Source organism: Trichoplusia ni, unplaced genomic scaffold, assembly GCF_003590095.1.
Source record: "Trichoplusia ni isolate ovarian cell line Hi5 unplaced genomic scaffold, tn1 tig00000825, whole genome shotgun sequence".
Taxonomy (NCBI): domain Eukaryota; kingdom Metazoa; phylum Arthropoda; class Insecta; order Lepidoptera; family Noctuidae; genus Trichoplusia; species Trichoplusia ni.
Window position 1 is genome coordinate 94,570 of NW_020800065.1, and position 19,897 is coordinate 114,466.

At 35.5% G+C, this 19,897-nt stretch overlaps 1 protein-coding gene across 1 annotated transcript; it reads left to right on the plus strand.

The window, feature by feature from the left end:
- The first annotated feature begins 3,217 nt into the window (after window positions 1–3,217).
- LOC113507173 (tyrocidine synthase 3-like) lies at window positions 3,218–19,105 on the plus strand. Its single transcript, XM_026890026.1, has 16 exons — window positions 3,218–3,408; window positions 6,935–7,082; window positions 7,684–7,817; window positions 8,161–8,337; window positions 8,931–9,157; window positions 9,359–9,635; window positions 9,974–10,141; window positions 10,493–10,651; window positions 11,033–11,172; window positions 11,514–11,604; window positions 11,838–12,050; window positions 12,326–12,464; window positions 12,690–12,832; window positions 13,355–13,507; window positions 17,739–17,896; window positions 18,563–19,105. The coding sequence occupies exons 1-16, from the start codon at window positions 3,288–3,290 to the stop codon at window positions 18,701–18,703; spliced, it is 2,589 nt and encodes an 862-aa protein (XP_026745827.1). The 5' UTR covers window positions 3,218–3,287; the 3' UTR covers window positions 18,704–19,105.
- Window positions 19,106–19,897: the final 792 nt, after the last annotated feature.

The window sequence follows — 19,897 nt, forward strand, 5'->3', positions numbered from 1 at the left end:
TTAGCGCATTCAAACAAACAAACTCTTCAGCTTTATATATTAGTATATAGATTATAGATATAGAGCATATCTCTCCCACTGCTTCAATTATATTATTTAAAGAGGAGATTTTATGCCCTCTTTGGATATTTTGTTAAAATACACTTGTAACATAGTGTGGGTCAGATAACATGCAAGGTTAAAATCACTTATAACTTGGAGCACATACAAACATTACACAAATACGCATCGGCCATTAAAGTTTAATGATTGTTCACACATACAAGTTAATATTGGCGTTGTAAAGTTAACAAACCCAAGGCTAGGAACGTACAAGCATTGTTTTATAATGACAGCTGGTATTAAAAGGCAGAAGTTACGTCTTGAATGAAGGTACGATACGGAACCCAAAATGCAGTATTGTTTTAAAGAAAACCAAGATGCATGAAAAACAAATAGATAATTAAAACATTATCGTGATTTTAAATCAGATTGTTTTAATGAAAACCATAAAAATAGGCTGATAAAAAAATAAAGAATATCTCATCATTCCACATCAAAATCAAAATCAAAATCAAACTCAAAATCAAAATTCATTTATTCAAATTAGGCTACTAAGTAGCACTTTTTGAAGGTCATCACTTTTATGACTAAACCAATCGCTGCTTAACCTCTATTTTATTTTACTATACGATTGTAATATTTAAAGCGGCAACATTACTAAAGCTACGGTCTATAAATCACGGTTCATGAGATACAGCCTGGTGGCGGACGGATGAACAGACATCTTTAATCGACTACCGTTTTTATTCTTTCGTTACGGTACCCAAAATCAAACAAATCATTGAAACACTCTGGGGTGTTTTTAAATAGTTTCTCAAAATTACTTTTGATACTATCATGTGAGTATGTTTGTTACCATTTCTCTCTAATCGGTTGGATCAATTTCGATAAAATTGGTATGAAGCGAATAACATCGCAGGTTGCTGTAAGGAACTCTATTGCATTTTAAAGTATATTGAGAGCGAATTCTACTGCTATTATTTAATAATTAAAACTTTAAATTATAATTAAAAAGCAATTGTCGATGAAAGAAAAATGTTGATTGAGACCCTCTCAATGATTTGACCTAACATCTCCGTGCGAAACAGCCGTTAAAACTATAATTACATAAAATTATAAGAATATAGGTACGGTCAGAAAACTTTGGTAAATACAATCACATTTTAAAAACAATTGTACACAATCAAATTCAATAATTTGTTGTCGTGTTAATGGGTAATAAATTGATAGGACCGTTAGTCTAGTGGTGGGTATCAGTTTGTTATACCACAGGTCGTGAGTTCAATCCCCGCTTCGGACAATTTTTTGTGTAATTGATTTCAATATAAATATTATTTTTAATACTAAATGGTGTTCCGCAAAGGTTGAACACCCGACAAAAAACAGTTGTCTATTTAGTCACGTCATTAAAAAGTTAGAAGCATTAAAATATTTGAAATGATGAAATGTATGGTAGTAAGGGCTAGCAACATCACTTGCTAGTAGAAAGTACTGGTAAGTGACGTCACGCGAGATTTGAACTCACTGTATCCCTCATTTTTCCCACGTCTTTATACGCTCACTTTTCTTGTTTGTTTGGTTTTTCGTTCCGGTTGGTTATTTGCAACTCAATTTTGAGGCACTTCCCTATGGGTGCTATCCTGAAATTTTCAGAATAGCACCCGATTTTGATAAAATTTGAATGGAGTGACACATAAAAACGTGGATTATTACCTATAAAATATTTTTTGAAATCTGTCTGTTCGGACTAAACCAATTTTTTAATACCCTATTCCATTGCTATCTGTACAAGGACATGGTTCCTTCTATAAAATCACTGTAGGCAGTAATTGATGGGCAATTGGGGCCATTATCCAATAAATACTAATTTGTCCGCCATTCAGTACCTGTACCTAGTTATTTCGTTAACGAGGGGTATTAAAACTCTTTGCGCAGGGTCAAATATAAAAACAATTGAAGTCAATAATGTTAGATTGAATAATGTTAGTTCACAAGGGAGTGTGCAGTTGGGAGGATGCTGAGAGCTGAGAGTTTGAATGAGTATGGTTTTGGAGTGATTGTGTTTTATATAGTTCAGTTTGGATAATGTGTTGTCTGATTTTAAGGTATAATGGTGTTATTGAATCAAGTTTTTAATTTATTTTATTAGTTTTTTTAAGAAAAAATCTAGTAATAAGTTGACACTCAGAATGAATTTCATGTAAAAGTAGAATTTTGGAAGCATTATTTCTGTCTTTGTTTAATTAAAAATATATGACTTTAAAATCGATCTACACCATTCCGGATGATTTTTATGTTAATTTCTTTGAGTATAATAGCGAGTATAATATAGACGATCCCCATTGATAGCGGCGCACAGTGAACGTAAGAGCAGTGGCCTAATATTGAACGTTTTGCTCACTTAGATAAGATTGTATATTATTTGTAGCGTAAAGCCTGCTGGTCGCTGCAGTTTTCGAATTTTCTACTTTTCGAAGAATAGTCGCGTCAGTCCAGCAGACACGAAAGTCAGAGAAACATCATAGTTTAGTATAGATCCATTTTTCCAAATCTTTGTTACGTATAACCTATCATATCCTAACCCAAAGCTGGGTAAAGGCGTCGACCAAATCTTTCCACATAACATTTTTAATTCAATCCCTCTAACCACAATTTCCTGGGCCGACTTCGACGTCAACAACAGTCTGATATATTTTAACCTTATTTAAACATTGAAATGAAACTACTTTTACGGATTTTATCGCGGTTTAATGTTTCATTTTAGTTCCCGACGTTTCGATACCTTTGCAAGTATCATGGTCACGGGCAGACGTCGGGTCAACATTAAACCGCGATAAAATCCGTAAAAGTAGTTTCATTTCAATGTCTAACGATTGATTGGCGATTTGAGTGAGATTATTTGTTTTTTTCCCTTGCTCAGATCGATCTGGTACTTTCTTCAAAAGGCCAGTCCAAAAAAATACCGTGCATTGGTTTATACATATCTATTCGCATTGAAATTGTCTGGACTTTAAAAGAGACTGTGACCCCTTGAGTTTGTTTCGACATTTCTTCTCAGGGTAGTCAGATAGGAAATGTCGACTCCAGCGTTCTCAAAAAAAAAAGAAGACATGTAAAAGTGATGATATATCCTACTTACAGAATAAATGATTTCATTTCATTTCATTTCATAACATTCGTGTAAACCTAAGAAACCACTTATTTAAACATATTTCTAACTAACGTATTTCCATTATTTCCAGAGAATGGGCTCGCTGCCTCGGGTATCAGTAGTGAACGGGTCGCGCACCGCGGTGCCGGCCGCCCCCCTGCCGAAGCATCTCGCTCATCTCGCCAACAATGAAAACACGGCCCTTGTATACGCAGGTGAGTAGGAGTACCTCCCATCCATGTATTATTAACACGAAATTTAGTAAGTACAGTTTGTTACTTTTCCACGCGTAAATCACTGAACGGATTTGGATGAATTTGGAAAACAGATAGGTTATAATCAGGTACATAGGATTGTGCCTTGGTTATTGTTTTTATTTTTCGAATATGGTACTCTTTTCATTTATTTATTTAGAGAAAAATAGAGAATTTGAATAACATAGTACTTACCCTACATTTGGTCTCCTACGGTAATTTATTATCGAATGGCAGGACTTTAGAAATAACAACATTAATAATTGTAAAACATCTGCTTATTTTATCTGTTCACAAATTTAGACAAAACCACACACTAAGAATCACAAATAAAATGAAGCTGGATTGGTCGAAAGCACACGTGCAGCATGCGCCGCGGCCGTCAAACAAATGACATCTGAAATTGCTCGTGGCGACAACTGCTTTTAGAATTTGAGACTACCTGCAAATATTTTAAAATCAATTGGCGGGTAGCCAGAGAAGAAATGCCAAAACAAATCAGATGTTATAATCTATTGACTCAACACAACATAGTTTCTGTTAAAAATCAATGTTCTTAACAAAATCGATGCTAAAACCTAAAAAAAAATATTGAACGAACGAGCTAGTCTCAGAAACTAATGGTCCAATTAGATTTTTTTTTCGGAAAAAAAGAAATAATTTTGATATAGGTCATTTTTCATATAATTTTTAATGTAGATGAAAAGTGGATAACTGAAACTATTAATCTAATTCAAAGAATTCCTAACTTACAACATAACCGCGGACGAAGTCACTCTCAATACTTAATAAATCACAAAGTTCATTCAAGAACTGTATTTTTTCAAGTCAGTAGGTCGGCTATTGCATGTCGTCTTTATAATTAGTCGGTTCTCACATAGCATTATCACGGTTTCTACAATAGTAAAGGCGTTGCGTGTGATAGCCCGTCTGATGTCACTCGCTGTCAATGATTTTATTAGTGTCATTAGCGTAGGGATGGGCGTAAAGTATCGATTATCGATATGTAATTAAATTGTCGATGGATATCGTGTGTGTGTTTTAATGGTAGAAATTATCGTTTTTCAAAGATAACTCAGACTCTAGATGTGTGAGTGCATAAAATTTATTCATATCAGAAGAACAGGCACAAAATTTCAAACTCAAAATTTTCAAACAAAAGGTCATAGTTTTTTTCGTATAGTCATAGTTTATCGTCTAAAAATATCAATACGATATTTATCGATAAATTTCTACTTGCCCATCCCTATAATAACGCTTCGAGAAGCTTGAACTAGATAATGCCAGTAATAAAGTTATTAAACCATCTGTATGTTGGTTTAATTGTACTAATTATGAAGAATTTATTGTTTGTAGAACCAATTAATTTAAATTATAATTGTAAATCGGATTGTCTTTATTATGTTAAATAGGTCTGATTAGACCACAAAATATTCAAAAATATATAGGTTCTTGAATATTAATAATTTTAGCTGGGGTTGACGCTTTTTAAAGATTTTTAGCCTGTGTAGCTTAATTATTTCTTTATATTTTTTAAGTCGTAATTAAGCTATGCACATTAATTAAATGTGAGGAGTCAAAATATTGCATACTAGCATTTTTTATAAATTATCTAATAAAAAAAAAGATTGTAGTAGAAGACATGAACTTTCCAAGTACATATTATATTCTATAAGTGTGTATTTATGTGCAATAATTAAATAAATAATAAGACCATACATACCCGAAGCGAAATATAAGAAACAAAAAGTAAACAAAATATAACACTTTCACTATAAAAAAAGCAAGTAAAACCGCATGAAAATATAGTATAGAAAACCATCTAGTAGGTAAGCCGTAATATAAACAAATATTTCCGTTCTTAATTCATCTCTAAGAATCATTATAATACCTTTTAATATTCAATGAACTCATTCAAATTAATGAATGGACTCTAGAGTACTTAGTATTTTCTAGGTATCTAATTAGTTATTGTAATCTAGACCATTCAGTTATGAAAGGAAAAGAAATTAAGTTTGTATCTCGTAACATGGAATTATAACTACAAAATAAACACTTATCAGCACGGTACTTTGTCAGTTCTTTTTCAATATTTTTTTTTAAGAGGCTTGAATTTCCAGAAGGAATGAGTATCTTCACCCATGTAAAAGCTAGTATCATTATCGGTAGATCAAGGTAGAGAGATGATTGGTTCCCATGAGCTATCGATGCATCAACATGCATGCCACTTGTTGTTACATACTAGATTAAATGTCGATACGGTACTTACCTCAAAATGCCAGTCCATGCACTGCATATGTTTACACACTCCAACCACGGTTCAACAATTATTGTCTGGACTTTAAAAGAGTCAGCGAACCCTGAGTTTATTTCGACATTTCTTTTTAGGCTGTATGAGGCATGATTTATCCTACTAGTTTACAAAAATAATGGTTTCATTTCACCTACATCCCCAAATAGTGCCCAAAAAAGGAGTTTCATCAGAGAAAAAAGAGATTCTAGAAATACCCATAAAATCTGAATTTAGATTCATCCTCAATCATAATTATCATCAGAATTGAATAACCCACTTCTGGGCATAAGCTACCCTTTGTTCATGTCATTCTCCTCCGTCCATCATTTTCTTAATATCTTTGTTATATCTTCTGCCTATCTCATTCTTGGTCTGCCAGGATTTCGTCGTCCAACTCCTGGCCAGCATTCAGTTATAAATTTCCTCCATCCAACGATTAAGATTTATGATTATGTAGTTAAATTATATTGACAATTTAAAGTTATGAAGTATGAATCAACTTTAATTTCATTTTGAATTGTCTGGTTAATTATTTTATATTTACGTTCTCTTTGTAAATGTTACGAGGTTAGATATTAAATTGCGCGTAGGTATGTTAATTTGTCTAGATTTTGTTTTGTTTTTAATGTAAGTGTAATTTGTCTGGTAACGTATTGTGTCTGCAAGTGTATTATTATGTAAATGTATGCGTGAATTTGTAACAACACATGTTAACTTATAATCAAAATAAATCTCTTGATAGATTAGGTATAGGACAATGAATATTTATGTGTCAGACGGAATTTGATTATAGCGTCATAATATACCTAGATGAAAAACTAATTTTACATTTTAAAGAAGGTTACGAAAACGGACGCGAAAACTAACACTAAAACTTTTTTTAATACGTCTTTCGTGTTAAGGCACAAAGGGGGTTGCACAAATATCCAAGTCACATACACAGAGACACCCAGGCTCAGGTCAAGCATTCGTGGATCACACAAACGCGTGTCCTGCGCAAAAATCGAACCTGCACAGTCGCGAATATTGAGTTTGTAAATGAAATGAAATGAAATCATTTTGAGAACGCTGGAGTCGACATTTCCTATCTGACTACCCTGTAAAGCAATGTCGAAACAAAGATGTTGCAAGGTCTGGCTATTATTCAATTACTCGGCTATCCGTACCTAGTTTCTAACAAAGTTATGTTTCCAGACGAGACCTGCAGCGTGAGGGTCAGCTACTCGGAGCTGGAGGCGCGCACCAACGCCCTCGCCCGAGCCATCTCCGCTCGCGCGAGAGTCAGCAGCACCAACCGGGACGGCGACTACGTCGTAGCTGTCTGCATGCAGCCGACACACAAGTTAGTATGGTTATCTTATTCCTAGTCATTTATTTGATAAGGGTTTACTCACGAGTATTTATTGGAATGGTCCGACTAGTTTGGGACCCAACCGGAGTCATCAGGCATGAGCTGATGTGGCGGCGGAGTCTTTTCTTCTTATTATAAATTCTGTCCCCTCCTCTTGAAGAACAATTATTGCAGTCTGGGATGATAGACGCCCGTGTTGATGTAGGTCCTTGGTACTGGAATCAGTGGTCTAAATCCAAGTTTGCACTCATCAAAATAGTGTCGAATTCATGTGTGTATTACAAAGTGATTGTCACTTTAAAAAAGGGCAAGACGTGAAAGAATCTTTTTCGGAGTCGTTTCTAGCCATGTTCTACTTACGCTTGTACTTCCTTCAATCAATCGTAAAAAAGAAGATTATATCCACGGTAAAGTAATTAATTTCTGTTTCAGGGATTAGTGTAAAGTGTTTCAGGACTAGTAAATCTAGAACATAATGAAAGGAGAACTAAAAGTGGGAAACATTGATAACTTAATATGCATGTACATCTCAGTCATTCATTCATTCCTTCATGTACATGATACATACTTCAACTTGATGTAATATTTCCAGCACCATAGCTGTCCTTCTCTCAACATGGAAGGCTGGAGCCGCATACGTGCCGATGGAGCCGAGCTTCCCCCAAGCGAGGGTTGCACACATCCTGAAGGATGCTGAACCGGCCCTCATCATTTATGATGATACTGGTAAGAAAACTTTCGAATACAGCGATTGGTGATTATACTTATGGTAGTTTGATAAAATATGTGTGGGTTGCTATTTTGCTTGAAAGACAACTATTACCACGTGTCATAAATGGGCAACCTGAAAAAGAAATGCCGCTCAAAGAAAATCTTGTAGAGTACTCCAAGAAGCAAATTTAAAGTCATAACCATACTGAGGAAAAACAATGAAGTATGACTTTTTTTCAAGGTCAGATATAGACGGATGATATCGATCACTACACAAAATGGCAGGATCAATCTCCGCGTAGAGGATCGCTTCGAGTTTCTAATATGAATTAGGTTTTAACACTAATCTTAATTCCAGCAAACCCCGCCATGTTCTCCGGGAGTGGTATACCTGCGGTATCCTATGAGGAGCTGACGGAGGAGGCTGGAGGCCTGTCAGCTGACGCCGTCCAGGATATGGAAGTACTAACAACTGCAAGGAACGATAGCATCGCTATAGTACTGTACACATCGGGAAGTACTGGAGTGCCTAAAGGTGAGCTGACAAAATTACTAATTCAAGAAGTGTTAATGAGTTCAGTATTCGAATATTGCCATAGAACTGCCTGGAAGTAATAAAAAGTTTCGAAAATTTGATTGTAATCTTGCTGAAAATAAGGTTATTTAGTAAATTTTTGTAGTTCAAAAACCAAAAATACCATTATGATAATGGGAAAAGTTGATTAATTCCAAGCAAAGTAATTCTAAAAATATAACTACTTTTTAGTTCCCCAAGTTTCGAAACCTTTGCAGGTATCATGGTCACGGGCAGACTGAGATGCCCTGGGAACTAAAATCTAATATTAAACCGCGATAAAATCCGTAAAAGTAGTTTCATTTCAATGTCTAACATTCGCGTAAACCTAAGAAACCACTAAAAATATAAGTTAAAAAAACAACTTCAAAAAGCTCGTCTTTCGTCTTCCCATTTAATTAACTCAAAATCAAATTCCATTATCATACGTTACAGAAAGTGACTTCTTCACAAAGTGACTTCTTCTTCTGAAAGTCCTTCACAATCAACATCATCATTTTGGCAACTATTATCAACACTCCTAAAACTAAAAGAAACAATTTCATAATCTTCAGGAGTCCGCCTATCCTACTCTGCAATCTGCAACCGTCTCTGGTGGCAGTTCCGTACATTCCCCTACACGGACTCCGAGGTCAACTGCGTTTGGAAGACGGCCTTGACCTTCGTGGACTCAGTCTGTGAAATCTGGGGACCCTTGCTGCACGGCAGGACCCTGGTCATCCTGTCGCGAGAGACCACGAGGGACCCACAGAAACTGGTCAACGTTTTGGCTGAAAACCAGGTTAGAATAGTTTTTTTTCTAGCTAAAATAATCTAGCCATAAATAATTCGATTTAACACATGTCATGTTCCATTTGGTTGTTGAAGTGTAATCAAATAAATTTATATCAAATATCCATTTTGCATTTAGTACCAGTTTCAGTTTCATATGCATCAATTTCATCAGCACACTACTTAAGCTTAGCATTACTATTAATTACAGATCCAACGTCTAGTACTCGTACCAACTCTTCTCCGATCCATCTTAATGTATCTCTCTCTGAAACCCTCGGAGAGACCTCTTCAGCATCTGAAGCTCTGGGTCTGTTCTGGAGAGACCCTCAGCAAGGACCTGGCTGCTCAGTTCTTCAAGTATTTCGGAGACTACAGTGGATACAAGCTGGCTAACTTCTATGGAAGCACAGAAGTTATGGGGGATGTGACTTACTATGTGCTGGAGAAGTCTGCTCAACTCAATTCTCATGATACAGTCCCGATTGGTGAGTGACTTTATTTCTACTTGTATTTATTATACCTGTGAAAAATGTTATTATATAGCATTAAGCGGGTTCAGAAATAGTTGCATATGATTAGGTACGAATTTCCAGCGGGCATGTCCGAAAGGTACATCGCAGGCTCGGAATTGGATTGTTCTGGTATTAGCGAAGCATCTCAGAAAAATAAGGATAAAAAAACATACATACAAGAGCGTTACGCTGCCGCTTTCTTTTTTACAGTTTGTTCGTTTGTTTTACTCAGACAATCCCGATAAATAAGTTCCATCAATCGTTATCTGTTAGAATTCTGAGAGCTTGATGATAATACTTTCTTTTTACAGGTACGCCATTAGACAACTGCGCCGTCTACCTGCTGGATGAGGAGATGAACCCTGCGCGGGAGTCAGAGCCGGGCGAGGTGTGGGTGGCGGGACGGAACCTCGCCGCCGGGTACGTGGGCGGGCAGGGAGCTGACAAGTTCCAGGACAACCCTCATGCTGCACACCCGGGTAAGTTAGGAACTTAGGACGATGAGTAGCTTGATTTAAAAAGTCAATGACATTCTCGTAGGAATTTTATTGGTCATTAAAGTTTTTAAACAATTCGGTTAAATAATTAACTTGTTGCAGTGAAAGTATAAAATAATATTTTAGCATTATTTCAAAAATAAAACACAACTGAATTTAAATAAAAACAACTGTGCCAAACTTGAAAAATTTTTATGGGATCAAATTACGTTAAATGAAAAAAGAATCAACAAACGATTGATCTATTTACTCAAATGATATGACAGAATATCTTATGTGAAAAACTTTACTTAAATTTACTTAACTTCAATTAAATTGTATTCCTATTTTCAGATTTCGGTCGCCTCTACCGCACTGGTGACTTTGGCGTACTGGAGAAAGGTGTGATCCTGTACGCAGGCCGTACCGACTCGCAGGTCAAGATCAGAGGTCACAGGGTCGACCTGCAGGAGATCGACAGAGCTGTTGCTAGCATCGAAGGTGTTGAAAAATGTGAGTATACTTACTACCAGTTTGACCTTTCTCAATATAAAGACGTATTATTCATTGATCAACTATCTAATGTTGGATTTTTTTATAAATTGTTTCCTTAATACCGATGGATGCTGCTATAAAGAAAGAGGTTTTTTTCCAAAAAACTGTAGCATGACGATTTTTTAATTGCTATATCTTATTAATAGTTTGATGAGATTATTTAACTCTTACCTGCTTCAGATATATTTCTTCATTCTATTAAGGAAAAATAATTACATATACCTTTCCGCCTAAGAGTACCTTATTCCTGGATATCTTCAAATATAGTTGCCCTTTACTCTGAAGTTAAACTTGCCACCATACTACAAAGTTATCTAATAGTGTATTGTGATATACCAGGCGTGGTCCTGTGCTACGGCGCGTCGCGCGGGTCCCCGACGCTGCTCGCGTTCGTGCTGGCGGCGGCGGGCGCGCGCCTGTCCGCGCGCTCGCTGGAGGCGCGCCTCGCGCACTGCCTCACCAGCTACATGATGCCGCAGGTGGGGGACAGGCACTTATTAGAGGCAGAACCATTACAGATACAAAACAAAAAGACTGTGGAACTTTGGAAAAAGCCAGTCAAATATGGATCTTCATGAAAAAAGATGACACTTGATTTTCTACTAAGATACTACGCAGTGTATAGTGACTTGAATTAATTTAAAATTTTGGAAATTGACAGTCAAATCTGGAGATTAATAAATACTCAATACTTTATTTGCACTTCACAATGTTTATATTAAGGTCTTAATAGGTATTATCTAAGTAATTGCTCTGAGATTTGATCTTACAATGATTTGAATTTAAAGGGTAGCCTAAAATTTTCTTAAATGTCTTGCAGGTAATTGAGGTGGAAAGTATTCCTCTGCTGGTGAACGGCAAGGTTGACAGACAAGCTCTGCTGAAAATGTACGAGAACACCAACAATAATGGTTAGTAAATAAATCATTTTACCTAACAAATTACCCAAGTGTTCATTTCCTATATTGCAAATTTATTTTCTTTTTGCGAAGAACAACAACACAACACACTGAACTATCATCCTGAAACACAGTTTCCAGTCTAGCATCATTTACAGTTATACCTAAAGTTCAATTTTGCCCATCATTTTAACCTTCTTTAATGCACCATGACATCATAGTAAAACCTATTCTAAACTCCTCAGATGACTCCGAGATTCCTCTCGACCTGGACTACTCGGGCGTGGCTCCTGAAGACTTGGAAGCCGCGAAGGTTCTCTTCGAGACGGTGGGTGAAGTGCTGGGCAGGTCTGCCCGCGGTGCCATCAGCGTGAGGGCTGGTTTCTATGAACTGGGAGGAAACTCACTCAATTCTATTTATACTATCACCAGACTGAGGGACAGGGGGTACTTTATTGGTGAGTGCGATTTAAAGTTAATTGTTTTGTAAGGGTGTGGGGAAATCTCGAAGCAATGCTTGATTAGAGGAAAATTATTGTCTTTATTTTATACGATATAGGTAGCGGTCGTCGCCTTCCATTATAAAATCAAAACAGAGCTTTTAAAAAGTGTAGTTAAAGTTGGGGAATTGGGTTGAACACTGGTTGCAACTCTTTTTTATTTGAGCTCCAAAGCTGTTTAGATAAAAGTAAGTTTTCGCTCTCCCAATAAAAATTGTGTTTTATGATTCCAGAGATTAGCGACTTCTTGGGCGCTACGAACCTAGGTGAGGTGTTGGCTCGCATGAGCACGAACCCCAACCACGAGAGCGAGGATACCGACCAGTTCACTGCTGAGCCACTCGCTGATGAACATAAGCAACAAGTTATAGAGTGAGTTCGATAAGTATTATTTCATGGATTTCCAACAAACGAACATGATATTTTTTTAGATTTATGATATTTTTTTCTTTAATTTCAGACTTTGTAATGTTGAAGTAATACATTGGACTACTTTGTGTGCCATTGAAAAGTTTAAAAACGAAACTGTTGACACTTTTCTACCTTACTTACAATTCACTATGCAAGTACTGCAGCATGAAGTTTATTCTGTTATAGAATGATAGTATCATCGTTCTACAACAAGGCTGAGTTGGAGCAGTTCTTGAAACACGAGATCGACACGAAGGACTACGCGGTCCTCATCAGTGACACCTGGCCGGCGCTGCTCGCCGCACAACTGAGTGTCGTACTGAAGAACTGTAAGTTGTTCAGACATACCTCTATTTTCAGAATCCTCTCCAATGTAGTCACGTTCACTTTTAACTTAAAACAAGTCCCGCAGTAAAGATTTTAATCCTAGGACGTGGGAGGTTTAATTCACCATGATGTGCATCCAGATACAGGAGAAGCATTCGTGGATCCTGTGATCCACGCGCTTGTCCTATGCAGGTATCGAAACTGTGTGTAACACGGTGGGTTTGGCATGGCGCCCAAAATCACTCAGCTATCCGTGCAGTAAAGCTCTAGGACATTTGAGCTTATCGAATTATTTTGTTTAACCACAGTGTAGATCAATACATAGTCGGATCTTGTCTCAATTACGAAAAATAGATGACTTACCTAAATATCACACGAAAATGCTGTGATTTGAGACAATCATTTAGTTGGTCATTCAATTTACATTTCATATTTCCAAACCCTCATGTCCCTCATATCATTGAATGATATTCTACCTAAAAATACATTGTACCCCACGTCTTAATGAAACATAATCTCCACAGCATCAGGAACCCCGGTAGCAGTGGCTTTGAACTTCGATGCTCGCGACGAGCCCGATGTCGAGTCGGAGGAGACCGGCGGCCTCATGAAGATCATGTGCTTCCTGGAGTTTGTCGAGGGCTCCGTCAGGGACACCATGCTGCCGCCCGGGAAGGGTGAGTGGAGATGACCTCTATGATGTCAACTATTTTGAGTTTTAAAGTCAAGGAGTTCGTCTAAAGGAGTTAATTTGACATTGCCGTCAAGTGTTTTGGGTCATAAAATCAAGGAGTAAAGTAAAAATATAAGGGAGCTAAAGGGCCAGGTGGTATTCCTATCTTTCTCAATATATTGTTTTGTAAATCTGTAATTATCGAAGGATTTATTTCAGGCAACTGATCAGATGATGTCTGTGCTCCTTTGTCATCCTGTCTCTTTTCTATTCTACCCAATAGGGTTTACGATTGTGTCTTTCTTTAATGCTTACCACATAAGTATTTATTGTGGAATGCAAAAACCAAAAAAAAAAAAAAATGCAAAAAAGGTACAAATTCATTTCTTTTATAAAACCTCACGCCACAACTGAAGAAATACTTTTGAGCGCGAAACTATTTAATATTACACCCAATGACAGAATTATTATATCAGTTGGTGAACACGACCAAAATCCCCAAAGTATAATGAAAAACTTATATGCATTTGTAAAAACTTATATTATGTGTCCAATCATTGTTATTGAAATTCGAAGAAGCATGCATCTAAATGAATATAAATTAAAAAACATGTTAAAATTCATATGTACTCAAAACAATCATACTTACTTCATTGACCATGGTTTTGTTTCTGATAATGTTAGACTAAGTTTGTGTAAAAGTATAAATTCTGGATTGGATCAAATAGATTATAATGTAAGATTTTAGGATATCATAAGAATAAAAATATGCACATAAGGGTAATATTGGAATAAAACCAAAGGCCTCGAATTATCTACTAAATAATCACACTCAATCACACACTCATTTGAACGGCTTTACGGATTCTCATAAAAAACTGGCCTTGGCAGACAAATTCACTCAAACTGAACAAATATCTCCAGCTAATACAAAAAAATCAAAAACAAACTTTTTTTCGCAACTCCTAACCCAAAGACATTTAGAGTAATGCACCAAAAACATTGCCGGTTTGTTAAATAAAAGTAACTTCCTAGAAATTAATCTACTTGAGCTCAAACACAATCATAGAGATCCTGAAATCATTTGCTTAACTGAAACTTTTGTAGAAACAGGTTACGAAAATATGATTCATGTTGAGGGTTATAGCTTAGCAAATACTTATTGCAGAAATAAAAAAAGAGGTGGAGTTTGTATTCTCGTAAAACAGGGTATACATTATGAAAAAATCAAAATTGCTAAGGAACTGGCAGTTGAAAAAAACTTTGAATGTTGCGGCATTGAGCTGACTTACTTGAATATACTCATAATTTGTCTATATAGAACTCCAAATTCAGACCCTAAAATATTTTTTAACAAGTTACATGTATTATTGAGTAAAATGGTACTTAATTCAAAGAAGAAATTTGTGCTAACGGGAGATTTAAATATTAATACATTATTAAAAACAAAGACTACATTAGAATTCCTTGACCTATTAAAAAATTTCAACTTGGCATTACACATAAATGAGCCGACGCGACAAAATTCATGCATTGATCATATGATAAGCAATGTCAATTCGGCTAGTGGTGAACTTTTGCACTGGGCATTATCTGACCACAATACAGCACAAATGATTAACATACCTATACACAGCAGGTGTAATGAAAAACAAAAAAAACACTATGTGTACATTAGGGATTACAGTATTGAAAACGTTCTTAAGTTTAAAGAATCAATGAGTAATATTTCGTTTCGGGAAGTGTATGAAGAACAGAATCTCAATTCCGCTTATAACAATTTCTTCGACATTATGGTCTTATTTTACAACCTATGCTTTCCTAAAGTAAGAGTTCAATATTGTTATAGGAAAAAAATACAAACTGGATTACTAAAGGTTGAGGATGAGTTGTAAAACGAAAAGATTTTTACGCTTTAAATACTACAAACATAATTCTTCAACAAATAAAATACACTTTAAAAAATATTCCAGAATTTTACGACGTTGCATTGATTTATCAATTAAGTTTACGAACGACAAAGAAATTAAAAAAGGGAAAAACATTTGTAAGTCATCGTGGAAACTTATTAAGAGAGAAACCGAGGGTTATTCTAGCCAAAATTTTATAACCAACATTATTAACAATGGACAAATCATTAATAACCCGAAAGATATAGCTAGAATTTTCAACGAATATTTGATACGTTCAACTAACTCGAATAATATTAGTATAGGTACTAAAGTAGAAATGAATTGTAATAGTATTTTTCTAAGGCCGTTTGATACTAATGCTATGTATTACATCATAATGTCCTTGAAGAATACAACATCGGTTGGTTATGATGACATTGCTACGAAAATTCTCAAAGCAAGTGCAGTTGAATTAGCTCCAGTTTTAACTCATTTAATTAACCTTTCATTTACCGAAGGCTGCTTCCCAGACTGTCTAAAGTTATCCATAGTAAAAACCAATATATAAAAAGGGGGACAAATACTCAGTTGAAAACTATAGACCTATTACTATAATTCCCGTAATATCTAAGATATTTGAAATTTCCATGTCAAAACGTATAATCGAATTTGTTGAAAAGAATAAGATTCTGAAGAGTGAACAGTATGGATTCCAAAAAACATAAATCGACTACGATGGCATGCTTTAACCTTATGTCACGCGTAATTGATAATGTAGACGCGGGGAAATACGACGACTGTTATTTTTTTTGATATGAGCAAAGCTTTTGACTTTGTCTCACACCGAATATTGTTAAAAAAAATAGAAGCTTATGGTATTCGTGGAACCGCATTAACTTGGTTGGAATCATATTTGAGTAATCGTAAGCAGTGTGTTGAGATTAGTCACATAAATAAGTCGCAAACGTTGGAAGCCGTTCATTCAGATTACAAAACTAACAATTATGGTGTTCCACAAGGAAGTGTGTTAGGCCCACTTCTTTTTTACTTTATATTAATGATCTACCAGACATAAACTCAATATCCTTGTACTTTATTTGCTGATGACATTTCTTTAATTATGACTACTAATTCTAATGATATTGACAAATTTAACACTGACATTAATACAACAATTGACTCCATAATAACATGGCTGGACGATAACAATTTACATGTAAATTTGACTAAAACGAAATTTATTTCAATTCAGCACTTATGGTCGCAAAGACAAAAACTTGAATATCACTTGTCGGCATGTCGAAATAGAAGAAGTAAACGAGATGAGATTCTTGGGAGTAATATTGGACAAGAATATAAATTGGAAAAGTCACGTAAACAATGTATGCAGTAAACTGAATCGTTTTGTCTATGTCCTAGCTAAATTAAGAAAGATATCTGCTCAAAGCACAGTCCTTACCGCCTATCATGGCTATGTAACTTCGGTGCTCAACTACGGGATAATACTTTGGGGAAATTCCACTGACGTGAACAAAGCATTCGTAGCGCAAAAAAAGTGCATCAGAGCCATATGTGGTGAACCACCCTGGATATCTTGCAAACCCATATTTAAAAAGTTAAAATTGCTTACACTACCTTGTATGTACATATTTGAAATTGCAAAGTTTGTCAAGTTAAATCGCCATATCTTTAAAACGGCGAGTGATATATTTCCAAGAAACACCAGAAATCCAGACAGAATTGTACTGCCGAGAATCCCTAAAACTCAACTGTATAAAAATAATTGTTTGGCTATTAGTGGCTTTATATATAATAAGATACCTAGAGAAATAAAAGAACTTCCATATAAATTATTCATAAAAAATCTAAAAGGGATGGTTGATAGAAAAATCTTTTTATTCTGTATCCGAATTCTTGGAAAGGCCATTATAGTACTTTAATTATGAATGTTGTGTAGTAGTATTATCATCAATTCTGTGTAAATAAATTTGACATAATAATGTAATAATATTTAAGTTGAAAGTAATATCTATAATTTTAATGTAAAACTTAGAAAAAATGGATGGCAACAATGATGGCAATATTTTAACACTTTTCTTGTAAAGTCAATAATTTATAATGTTTGCATGCCCTATAAAGGCAGAATATTATGTACTGTTCAACCTAAAAATTTAACATCTTATGTATGCACTATATTCTTGCAAATAAAATGAATTTGAATTTGAATTTGAATTTGAAACCAATTGAGTATTATAGACAAGTGACATTTAGACACAAAGTACATATTAAAACGGCACTTGGAAAATAATAGCAAATCTTAAAAACAATACTGTCTACTTTCAGGAACAATACTCCATTCCTTCATGATGGCAACAGCTGAGTCGCTGAGTCCTCGGGAGAACGTGTCCGCTATCAGAGCCCTGGAAAACGCCACCATGGACATTGCCAAGGAGAGGGGATTCAAAGGAGTATTCACAACCAACACGAGCCCGCTCACACAGGTATGCATACATTTTATTAGTGTTTTTCATCTATGTACAAGTCTTGTCAGTCAGGATCTTGTTACTTGGTTTGAGCTACTTTTTTCTGCTGGAAGGCCCCATATCGACCCATTGTGTGGGTCGGCCTTGGCCTTTACCAACTCCAGAAGACGAAAGATACTTTAGGAGACCATTTATAAAGTGATAGCTTTGTGGTATGACCGTTGGATTGCCAAGTGAAAGGCCCTTGGTTAAGATCAGGTCGTGCACTAATGTCTTTGCAATAAAATGGGCATATTACAAATTATATATAATTAATACTAAGTTGAAGTTAAATATAGTGAGGAGCGAAGCATTGCAAATCTCCTAGTGTTAATAAAGCCACATCAGATGCCTTTTTGCGGTTTTTAAATTCTATCACCACTCACCAGATTGTCGATCAACCATACGACAAGAAGAGGATCTATTTGCGCTCTTGAAAGTCCGTTAAACATATATGGCAATATGAAATTGTGCTGAGGAGTTATTAGCGCCGTTTTTTCTCCACATTTAGAGCTCTTGAAAGGCATTGAAGGGTGGATGATACGAGAAGCTGTCTTCTCATTTGATAGACTCATCTCAAAAAGATTCTGAACTAAGGCGTTCGTCAGGTAGAGGCCCACTTTAAAAACTTACGCATTTTTTCAGCAATTGGGAACAGACGTCCTGGGCTACCAAACCCTCCTGGACTATCAGATCAACCAGTACGTTGACCCCAACGGCGAGAGGACCTTTGGCAAAGCCCCCGACGACATGAGAGCCATCGTATGTTGGAAACCTCTAGACTAAGTCAAACGAAACTAGACCCTAGCTACAAGATATTAGGTGTAATTCAGCTTGTGTTGTCGTTGAATGTTATTTGTTGAAAGTTGATTTTGTTGCTACAACATAAGGTGCAATTTAGGTTGACTAGTATTCCCAGTAATTATGAGTGTATCGGCATTTAAAGTTACGTTAGTTGATTTTAGACTTTATTGTTATGCTTTAAGGCACATTTTACGTTGTATTTAGTCAAGTTTCAATAAACTGGGATTGTATAAAAATAATGACCAGTATTTTATTGATATTGACGCATTATTGTACACGAAATTAGACTTTATGATGTCTGAATAAAGTACAATTTAGATTGTCATGGATTCTCAAATATTTGTTTTTGTTTACCATTGAGAAAAATGCTTAGAAATAAAATGTTATTCCCAAGTTTGTTTTGAATGTTTATTAGTGAAGTACCTAGTTGTAAGATATTATTATAAAACCTCGCTAATTGCTGTGTACAAGTATTATTTAAGAATCGTATGGGTCTAAAGTAACTATAAACAATTAAGATTTGGATATTAGAATATTGTATTAAGATTTTAGGCATTACAACGATATAATAAGCGAATTTTTTGACGGGATTTCTGAAAATTTAATAGCCGATTGGTTTTCAAAAAATCATGTCTTCTTATCAAATAATAAAGTACCTAAAGCTTTATTTCAAATTTTGCTTAACAAACAAAGCAAAAAATAGTTTTATTCGATAAATAATAGATCTCTTACTGTAAGTTAAGTTTAGTTATAATCTAGTATTATTATAATTGACTATAATTATGTAATTAGTGTTCTAAGAATCTTTATGTAATTTATTTGACAATAAATGATGTAATATCGATATTTTTATTGGTTTTTCTTCATTTGTGGGATACCTACGAGCTGGGAAGGCTGTTGTCGATGAAGAAGCGAGACGGTGAAATATACTTACTATCATAATAATATGTAACGCATTGCGTAGCAGTTACTGTAGTGCGTAGCATAGCACGTAGCGCAGCGAGTGTCGTAGCTCTTAGCATAACACGCAGTGTTGCACGTAGCGTAGCACGTTGCGTAGCGGGTGGCGTAGCATATTATTATGTTATGATACCTAACGGCTCTTTTGCTCCGTTTTTTGGCATCGTGGCACAAGGTAATAATAATGAAAGACCAAAATACATTTATCAGACATTT

Bases quoted from the DNA above. Each gene is read 5' to 3' on its own strand.
- LOC113507173 (XM_026890026.1), top strand. From the start codon at position 3,288: ATGGGCTCGCTGCCTCGGGTATCAGTAGTGAACGGGTCGCGCACCGCG. The intron at 7,083-7,683 runs GTTAGTATGGTT...TAATATTTCCAG, and splicing joins TGCATGCAGCCGACACACAA to CACCATAGCTGTCCTTCTCT. The intron at 7,818-8,160 runs GTAAGAAAACTT...TCTTAATTCCAG, and splicing joins CATCATTTATGATGATACTG to CAAACCCCGCCATGTTCTCC.